General features: G+C 43.9%; 3 protein-coding genes across 3 annotated transcripts; 1 reads left to right on the forward strand and 2 right to left on the reverse strand.

Annotated features, from left to right (window-relative positions):
• Positions 1–239: 239 nt before the first annotated feature.
• Positions 240–1604, forward strand: LOC4333512 (auxin-responsive protein IAA12-like). The gene is made up of 3 exons (NM_001417732.1): positions 240–582; positions 685–1074; positions 1184–1604. Exons 1-3 carry the CDS (start codon positions 380–382, stop codon positions 1269–1271), a joined length of 681 nt encoding a protein of 226 aa, NP_001404661.1. The 5' UTR covers positions 240–379; the 3' UTR covers positions 1272–1604.
• Positions 1605–2916: 1312 nt separating this feature from the next.
• Positions 2917–7135, reverse strand: LOC4333513 (protein OSB2, chloroplastic). Its single transcript, NM_001417725.1, has 5 exons — positions 6742–7135; positions 5897–6035; positions 5732–5813; positions 4915–5066; positions 2917–3506 (listed from the first exon to the last, which is right to left on the reverse strand). Exons 1-5 carry the CDS (start codon positions 7092–7094, stop codon positions 3297–3299), a joined length of 936 nt encoding a protein of 311 aa, NP_001404654.1. The 5' UTR covers positions 7095–7135; the 3' UTR covers positions 2917–3296.
• A 623-nt stretch (positions 7136–7758) lies between these two features.
• On the reverse strand, positions 7759–9967 carry LOC112936010 (sec-independent protein translocase protein TATA, chloroplastic-like). The gene is made up of 2 exons (XM_026024266.2): positions 9521–9967; positions 7759–8093 (listed from the first exon to the last, which is right to left on the reverse strand). Exons 1-2 carry the CDS (start codon positions 9890–9892, stop codon positions 7953–7955), a joined length of 513 nt encoding a protein of 170 aa, XP_025880051.1. The 5' UTR covers positions 9893–9967; the 3' UTR covers positions 7759–7952.
• Between the last annotated feature and the right edge of the window lie 276 nt (positions 9968–10243).

Below are 10243 nucleotides of genomic sequence, written 5' to 3' on the forward strand. Positions count from 1 at the left end.
CAGCCTAGCATAGGGCTTGGGCCGTGGTGGGTGGGCCCCACACTAAGAAAAAACGCATGGGCTGCCACCGGATCCGACGGCCCCGGTGCGGCGTGGCCCGGCGACCGGGGGATCCGCGTCGCCGCCGCCCGGGCCCCACCTGTCTCCGCCCCACCCGGCATCCTGCCCACCCCGACCTCCATCCATGGCGTTCTCTCTCTCTCTCCCCCCTAGCTATAAAACTTGCACTCCTCCAAACCCTACCCCCTCATCTCATCACAGCCAACGCATCGTCTTCCTTCTTCGTCGTCGATAGATCGGCTCTCGAGCTCACAACCACATCGATCGTCTCCGGCAAGCCGACGTACGTACGACTAGCTAGCTAGAGAGGAAGCGAGAAATGGAAGCCGCCGTGGGGTACGCCGCCGACAGCCTCATCAAGGCCACCGAGCTCAGGCTGGGCCTGCCTGGGACAGCCGACGACCTGCCCTCCACGCCCAGGGGCAAGAAGCGCGCCGCCGCGGCGGAGGACAACAACGCCAACGCCGCCGCCGCCGACGACGACGAGCACGACGCCGTCGAGGCCGCGCCGCCGGTAGCCAAGTGAGTAGCTAGCTTTTCCAGAGATCATCTTTGACTTTTACGATGAAGCTAGCTAGGGTTCTGAGTTCTGACATGGCGACTGCCTCCTCCTCCTCCCTGCAGGGCTCAAGTGGTCGGGTGGCCGCCGGTGAGGTCGTACAGGAAGAGCTGCTTCCAGCAACAGTCAGCGGCGGCGAGCAAGAGCAAGGCCGCCGTGAGCAGCTGCAACAACAAAGACGAGCCCATCACCAAGAACGCGGCGCCGGCGCCGGCAGCCTCCTCGGCGGCGGCGGCCAACGGCGGGTCGCTGGTGAAGGTGAGCATGGACGGGGCGCCGTACCTGAGGAAGATCGACCTGAGGATGTACAAGGGCTACAGGGAGCTCCGCGAGGCCCTGGAGGCCATGTTCGTCTGCTTCTCCGGCGCCGCCGACGGTGCCAACCCGTCGGAGTTCGCCATCACCTACCAGGACAAGGACGGCGACCTCATGCTCGTCGGCGACGTCCCTTTCGAGTAAGTTCTTCACAAACTTTTCATCTCAACAAATCTCTTAATTAATTAGTAATTTGCTTATATATATATTTGCAGTCAAACTGATTAAATTTGCTGTTTGATTTTGCAGCATGTTCACCAGCACATGCAAGAAGTTGAGGATCATGAAGAGATCTGAAGCCACAGGGCTAGGATCACCAAGGCAAATGAAGATCTAATCTAAGAGCGACAAGAGATCGATCGATGCATTCCATCAACTTTTCATTTCTTTTTATTTTTTTTCCTCCCAAGCCAAAAAGGAGATGAGCTTGGGGGCATCAAAGCAAACACATGGATGTGCTTCTGCTTTGTTTCCATCTTTAAAAACTAGTAGGTTTTAATTTTATGATTTTAGCAGCACAAAGGAGATGTGGAGATTTGGGTTCAACTCTCCATGTGTATGTACAAACGAAACAGTTATTATATATTGATTGTTGGTTACTACTACTATACTACTTCAAATCATTTCAACAAGAGGCCGGGAAAGATGAACTGGTTCTCGTTCCCTTGCCCTTGATTATTGTGTCTCCTAATTGTGGATTTTACTATCGCTTCAATGCTTTTGTACTATACATATCGGTTGTTATTAAGATTTGTGTACTATATTGTGGTTGATATGATTCACCGTTTATGAGTCCAAATAATTAAACTGATCATACAAAGGGAAAACGGGAAAAGAAAATTGCAACCGGAAGCTAAGCTTCGTAAGACTCAAGACATGCAGCTTAAATTAATTTCCTTTTTGTTTCCTTGCTTCACTTGTGTTAATTGAGAAGACACATATGTTTCACTTTGTATACGTAGCACACATGGACGATTAACTTTGCAATCAACTTCTTGCAATTGCATCTGAATCTTTGAGCTCAGTTTGTTAGAACAAATTGACTTGAACTAAAAAAGCCTTAACTAAGCAAATGATTAACTTTACTACGACGTTTCCAAAGAACAAAACTACTTAAGTACTACATATACCATGTGCTACAAGATTAGTTAAAGTTTAGTCATGCCTGATGATCACTGGATCCAATACCAATTCTGACCTAGACCAGTAAAGTCAGAGGGGGCAAAGAAATGGGGATAATTGATAGCTTAATTAGATGGGTCATCAAGACCGGTCAAGAAACTAAGCACAGCCCATGCAGAGCACTCAAGCCCCCTGTATTTCTGTTTGTTAACACATGCAATGGTCGAACTATGGGCGGACAGCATACATGTGGTGCACATGCATATGAGGGAGAGATCAAAAGCTGTATACAGAAGCATCCATCCATTGGCACCATATATATGAATATATATGATATGCATTATCAAATCACTCAATCAGTCAGTCAACTGATTGTTCATCAAGTCTTTTAATCCACACAACAAATTGATGACAAGTCATTTTCCTACAGGAAAATATAAATCAATGCATGCAAGGAAAAAGAAATTGAAGGTAGTACTATGCAATGCTAACCTCTTTCTTCAGCTCTGCCTTCCAGGATGCTGCTGCGGTGGTTTGGTTGCTGGAGCTCTTGGAACGGCAGCTCCATGTGCTGGTGGACATTAAACAAAAATGTTGTGTCCCTCTCCAGAGATTTTTTTTTTCTTTCCTCCTGTGAGATTTCTGATTTGATGTCAGGTTTCAACTAGAAGGGTATCAAAAGCGGTAGAGATGTATATCTCGATGGTTCAGCGTATGCCTTAGCAGTCAGATATACAATACACACGACAGCGCAGCAAGATATGGATATGCCATACGGATAAAAACAAGCAGGATCGTGTATCTGTTGTACCTGGATATGTGGTTTCATCTTAGGGAAGCATAAGAGCACTCGGGCAATGTGAAACAAAAGAGAGCTCATAGTTTTTTACAGGTCACAACTCATGGCAGATATGATGATGATTGCATTGTTGCACCATCTAAGCCAATGAGCATGCCAATGTAATTAAGTCACTTGTCAGTTGAGGCTCAGCTGATGCAAACACACCAAGTGATGTACACCGTTTCTCAGGCAAATTTAAGGGAAGGCCATCCGATTCTTTACTACATCTGCATTTGTCATTACTACTGACTACAACAGATGGCCGCACGCCTCTATGGTAAACTTCACGATTCTACCTATGTACAACAAAATTGAAGGAGCGCAGGTGCACTATCGCAGTAGTACATTTTCTATCTAATACATAGTGCTATGATAAATCGGTGAATGGGAGGTTTCCTTTCACATATGGGCTTCAGTGTCGGTGTCAGGTGTCATGAAGTCATCAGCATACATAAAGGCAACTGGTTTCCTATCATTGCCTTGAAGAGAACCCATTCTCGAGTCCAGAATTGCCAACTGGGAGATAACCCAATTTGGATTGTTCCTCCCATCAACCCACAATGCTTCACCGGTGTGTTTGTGCTTGAAGTCTGGATACCTCGGGTTCTTCTGTTCATACATGCACACCAATCAGTGAAAATGTAGCATAAGAGGGACATTGTAGCCATAAATAGTACGTATTCATTATTAAAACAAATCTCCAGAACATCTTGAAAAAGACATGTATTGAACCTGAATTATTGACCAAACAAATAAATGCACAAATAAGAACTGCAACCAACTTCCATGATAAAGCTTTGTGGAAGAAAGAGGGCATGGGATTTCACAACCTGATACAGCATGGTAACCCTTTTGCAAGTTATCGCGAGACAAATGCAAGAAAAGTAGCTTCATTTGGAGATTCTCCAGTAATAAATCAAACAAAGTAGTCCCTATTACTCCCATGGCAATATTTCATAAATCATAAATGGAGAGTGAAAAGGCAAAAGAGGGAGTATAATTCCTGGACAGATATTTAATGCAAAACAATAGTTGACTGTAAGAATGAATTCAAATTGGTCAGCCAATCTGGAAAGCAAAATTAAAAAGAGTTTAAAATAGTACTGAGGTCAGACCACCATACAGATATCAAAATTAAATTCAATAAAAAAATTAGGAGAAACACAAACAGCTAAATTCTGACAAACTAAATAAAGGAAAAACTAAGGATTGACAATTCACAGCAAACTCCTTTTGTTTCTCCTAATACAAAAATTTTTTACTTCACAATTCACTATAGATTATCCATCTACTTATTTTAGAATTTCTTTGTTCCACTAGTGCCCTGACCAAAAGTGGTTGGCATGGTTGCACTGAGGCATCTAGCTATTAATTAGTCTGCACTAGTTGTGCCACACAACTAAAAATACTTTCTTTGGAGGGAATAACAAAGAATACTTTGAAACTTATTCTGATGCAACAAGAGCATGTTCAGTTTTATGGTTTGAAGCAAACCCATGTATATGACAAGCAGGTTTTTCAAGTAACCTACAGCATATATGCTGGCTTGATGGAAAACCAGATAAATATTTCATTTATACTGAACTTGTTTATAAATTCAGGATTGGGTGGTTTCTACAATTTTACAAGACACTAGAAATAACCCCAAAAAACAATTGCATGACTCAAATAACAATATAGCCACATCGCTATGCTGACTATGTTGCAACTTCCTTTTTTTTTTATCCTTCATGATTACATTTGAGTATTTGACACCTTCAATGTTTCTGTTTTACAATGTTCAGCCAAACTCCATGAACCATTAATACTTCATATAGTAGTATTTTAATTATCTGAGAAGTTTTGGACTATTAGAAGTGCTCTCAAATCTTTGCAGCAGTACTTAGTAGGATATGACCCTCCTAAAAGGAGGTAGATGGTTTACCCAAGAACAGAAGCCATTAGTCCGTTTATCATGTAATATATATTACAAGATAATGCATTTGAATGTCTAAATGAACAATAAGAAGAAAGTTACCTTATTTGTCCTGTTATCCCACCAGTCAAAAGGATTAGCAAAGAAGGCTTGCCACAACTGTTCAGTTGAACGGGAGGATGAGTCAACATGGTCCCTACTTTTACCCTCACTCGAGCCAGAGGTAGAACCAACATAATCTCCATGCTTTCCACCTTGGTTATACAGAAAAGAGTTAACTTCTCTTCTATATTTCTTAAATCACTAAAGTATTAAACAGCTACATAGCAGCCAAATAAGTGAAGTAACTTGTATTTGAAGAACTTACATACAGAAAAGTAAGTAAGTTAACTTGTATTTTCCACCATACATTTTGTTCTGAGTTTCAGAAACCCAGTATAAGCAAGAGCTCCACTCAATCCCATCTTTAATGAAAAAAGTTGTAGAAAATTCCATATTAATTGACCATGTATCACACATTAGACCACACAGACAACCCACAATGCAATTATTCTCCATTAGGGTTGTGTGAGAACTAATGCTTATATGTGGGTTTTCTGAAACTTCCGCACAAAATATTTGGGAAAGGAAGTTTTATGCTATGCATTGCCAGAAATTCAGAATGCAACAAACCTTTCATTATTTTCAAGAGTATTCAAAGACTGAACTAAGGCCTGCAATGTTCTGTGCTATTTCTTTACTTTTAGGGAAAACAGATAACATTAATTGAAATATTATTTGTTTACATATGTGATAGTATGGCCTTCTGGAACTGGTATTCTTCAACTAGTTCACTACTCCATCACAAGAATTTGAAACCCGCCGTTTTATAATACACATGATAGTATCAAAGATGTTACAGGCTACATAACATCCATACCTAAGGTATCCAGGCCTGCCTCTGGCTCATATAACTGCACTTGCTGAAAGGACTCAATGAAATTGAACTGTTGAACCACAACCTGTGAAACATATGATTCTTCTTATAAAAGCATGGAAAGGAATCAAAATAACTCAAAGAAAGAAATATTACCAGAGATTATACCTTATAATAAACCTGTCGTTTCTCAGGGCCCTCATCAACAGTGTCCGACACAAGGCGTCCAGAAACAAATATTCGGTCACCCTTCTTCACATGCTCAGAAGCCACAACCGCTAGGTCATCCCAAAATGCTAGAGTCACCCTAAAGCATCACTACAATCATTAAGCACTCGGAAACAATTTATAGTAATAATGAAACTTGTAATAAAACCACAAATATTTAAGGTGTATGACTCTGAAACGACTGCTAAAGAACTAGTCTTACATAGCACGAAGGAGGTACAGCTCCAAACCTCCAACTCATGCTTAGTTGGCTAATTATTTTCAAGAGGCCACAACTCATTTGTTGACCAATGTGTTTCAAAATCTTGTGACGTTATTTACTCCTATATCCTTTAGACAGCTAACCAAACAGACAGAAAACCAATGCTAAATGGGACATCTATCTTAAACCTTTGCTGCTGCTCAAATAGAGTGCTCTTTTCAATAACTCAATTTCAATTATTCAAGTCATTGTAGATAACAATTTAGTTCAATTAATTCTTAGTAAAATTTCACCAAACGTGCAGCTAGCAACCATACACAGACTCTTGCACATTGTATAACAACAACCTATTTATAATGCAAAAAATCAAACCCCATTTAATTATGGAGAGTTGGGCAAAACAGATACAAAATCTTCCTCTTCTGCATATATCGCCAGAATGCCGAGTTCATTGGCCACATGCTACACTGGCGCACACGGCCCAACACGTTGCCGGCATCCAATCCAACGACAGAGAAACTGAAAAAACGAGACGCATAGATGGAACCGAGGCGAGCGCTACGGCATATCACGGGGCGATTACCATGTGGTCTCGGTGGCCGACTTCCAGATGGCGAGGCGCCCCCGCGCGACGGAGCCGCCGCTGGGCAGCTGCCGCAGCTCCACCTCGGTGCCCACCGTCCCGATGAGCCGAACGGAGTTGCAGAGCTCCCTGCTCCACGGGATCTCCGTCGGCCGCGGCGTCGTCGTCGTCGACGACGTCGACGCCGCTGCCGCCGCCGCCTCGCGGTACCCCGCGGAGCAGCGGAGGTGGCCGCCCCGCGGAAGGGGCAGCGGGAAGCGGAGGCGGGGGCGGCGGCCGCCGGAGCTCGGCGGGCTCAGGGTAGGGTTTAGGGTTTTGTGTGGCCCGACGGCGGCGGCGGCGAGGAGAACCATGGCTAGATTTTTCGGGCGTTTGGATTTCTCCCTCTTTCACCCACTGGCCTGGGAGAGTGAAGCGGATATAGCACGTGAGTTTATTTTCCAAGCTGCGGTGACTGACAATGTGGGGCCCACGTAAATGGCACTTTCACAAATTCGTTCACCTGAATTCAGAGCTCCTCCAAACTGCTCGACTTGTATTGGATTTTGAACAAAATTTACCGAAATTCGTCATTTCGTTGAGGCTTGCATTTCAATAATAAAAAAAACAGTAAAAAAAAATCCGAGCTTATGCTCTTGTTTCCCCTTTTCTGCGCATTTTTTTCTTATCCCTTTCTTCTTAGTACATTCCAAACTAAGGAACTGTTTGTTTCAGCTTAAAAGGTTTTAAATTTTAAGGTTTGGTTTTTAGGAATAACTCTATGTACATTTTTCCTTGTCCTGAGAGCAATCTTGGAAAACGAGATAAGCACAAAAGTGGCAAAACAAACCCCATAAATTAGTCAATAAAAATCAAATTCTAAAATTCAAAATCAGCTGAGGATTATAGTCGACAGGTTAGCCAAGAAGGCACTTAAATTTGCACAAAAGAAAGAAACCCACCTGAACTTATGTTAATCAATAATAGCTCATCCTTCTGTAATGTGAGTTAGTGCATAGAGGTCATACCAAACTGATGTACACAATTATCCTCATAAATAATAATGGTATTTTCACATAAAGTTCTTCTTTTTCCCGGGTACAAATAACATCGCTACATCACCTGCAAGATCGTCATCAAAAAGAGAGGGAGAAATGTGCCGCTACTCAAAGGAACACACCATCCATACAATTGTACATACACAATTCTAACTCGCCATTCTCCACTGGCCCTCATGTACTCTCCTTGCTACTGGACGCCTCGAGCTCCTTCTCCTCGCCACCGTCGCTAACCGCCGTCTCGGTTGGAGGCGGGGGCTGGTCGCCACCATCATCAGACTCTTTCTTCAGCTCCGTTTCGAACTCCTTGGCTGCCTGAGTGAATTTGTGTAAATGGGTCAGTGAACCAGTTACAAACCGGAAATAGCATAATCTGCTTTCAAAAGGGTAGTATCACACCGTAACTTGATAAAGTACTGCACAACAGAGTACAACACTGGAAGCCCTTGGAGCATGAAAAGTAGCTTGAGCTATTGGCAAGTGATAATGCGGCTTAATAGTCTATTAGTCTTAGACAGGTACTTAACAAATTATATCAACCTAACAGTAGAAATCTGGAACTGTGGATACCTCTCAACACTAGTGATTTTTTATATCTAAGGATGATCAGAGATGTTCTAATTGTTCAAGTGGTAAAGTTCACCAAATGCTCCCTGAATGCAGCCTTACATGTTTCATCTATAATTCACATTGCATTTCTGATGACATTGCAAAAATGCAAAAAGAAATCTAAACATGTAGACAGAACTGGTCAAGTGAACATGTAGGCTACTCGGAATTAGTTATGTTCTTTCGCTACTTCACCAGACACAAGTGGTTTACATCAGAGGGATCCAGACAGAGGGGTAGCTGATCAGATAATGGAGAACCCAAATGATCAAATGTCAAGCAATTTGATTAGGACCAACATAAAAATAGCGTTAAAGCATGCTCCTACTGATTGCTATGCTTTTGATTGACTGTTCTATTGTATTGTCAAGGATTCAACAAGGAAACAATTCAGTACTATAATCATCTTAAATGCTGTAGCAGGTCCTAAATTTGCTAAATCAAGGTATGCCCAATTTCAACAACCAAAATAAACTGTATTTCAAAATCATTAAATCCATGATCATCTATTTCTAAACAACTGTGTCAATGAAACAGCTAAAACAAATGCACAATAATATGTTACTGTAGCTCTAAACAATTGTGTAACAATGAAACACAAACTTATCTTGTAGAACCCACATTTCCAACTCAAAGCCTACAAAAGGTAGCACATAACATAATTTCATATTCTTCATTCATAAACCCATGTATTTCCCTGAGCCAAATGCCACCTTTTGTGCTGTCACAACATTGGACAATCCACAAACTTCTGACACAAGGAAAAAGTGGCACATAAACAAACCTACAAATCCCAGATTAGCTTCAAAATATACAAAAATGTACTCACAAATCTTTGAGCTAGCGTGATATTCTTCCTATAGACGAAAACACGTAGTGCACTGAAAAGTGACCTGAACGGCTAAACCTCGCGTATGGGCATATTCAAATGGCAGAGTAGTGATGTTCTCTAATCACAAGAATCGTTTCAAATCATCAGAATTGTATCCATGGTTCTCGTTTCTAACATTGCAAATTAGCGCTAACAGAAATTTCGCTCGGAGTAACCTTGAGACCTCATCGTGTCAAGCAATAGGGGAGCAATTAATTGGTAAATTCATATATCTCTAAGCATTAAATCAGCGATTGCTTACCTGCTGGAAGCTCTTGACGGTCTTGCCGATGCTGCGGCCGATCTCGGGCAGCTGCTTGGGGCCGAACACCAGCGCGGCGACGCCCGCGATGACGACCAGCTCCGGGACGCCGAGCCCGAACAGGCACTTGCACCCCATCGCGCCTCCCCCACGCGACCCCGCCCCCGACCCCGCCCTCGTCCGCGCGGCCACCGCCACGGCGAGCCCCCCCGCCCCTCCCGTGACGAAGGAGGACGCCCTCGAGGACATCCCGGCCGCCGCGACGCGTGCCCGGCCCGCCGCCGCCGCCCTCCCCGCAGCCGCACACGGAGGCCGCGCGAGGGTGGAGGAGGAGGAGGAGGACGGGTAGGTCGCGACCGGAGCCATCCCCATGGCGGTGGCGGCGAGCTTAGCTTAGCTGCGGAGGCGGAGAAGGGGATTGCGGCGAAGCAGCGGCCGCGGGCGGATATTTTCGACGGGATAGGCTTAGCGTCGTTTTATGCCACGTGTCACTGTCGTCTCTCACGCTCGGCGACGCGACGCGGGCTGCCCCGTTTGGTCCAGATGGGCTGTTGCCGTTAGCTGCGAGGACGACGCATATGGGTCCCGGCCCATACAGATTTAGGCCTAAATGGGCTCTTGTTGTTGGATTTTTTTTTTCATTTTTATTTTTTTTAATATTTACAGAAATAGACCCTGCAGCCCTCCCCAAGAGCGGCAGGGTGACGTGTGTGAGCCGGCGCT

This window comes from Oryza sativa, chromosome 3, assembly GCF_034140825.1.
Source record: "Oryza sativa Japonica Group chromosome 3, ASM3414082v1".
In the NCBI taxonomy this organism is placed as follows: Eukaryota; Viridiplantae; Streptophyta; class Magnoliopsida; order Poales; family Poaceae; genus Oryza; species Oryza sativa.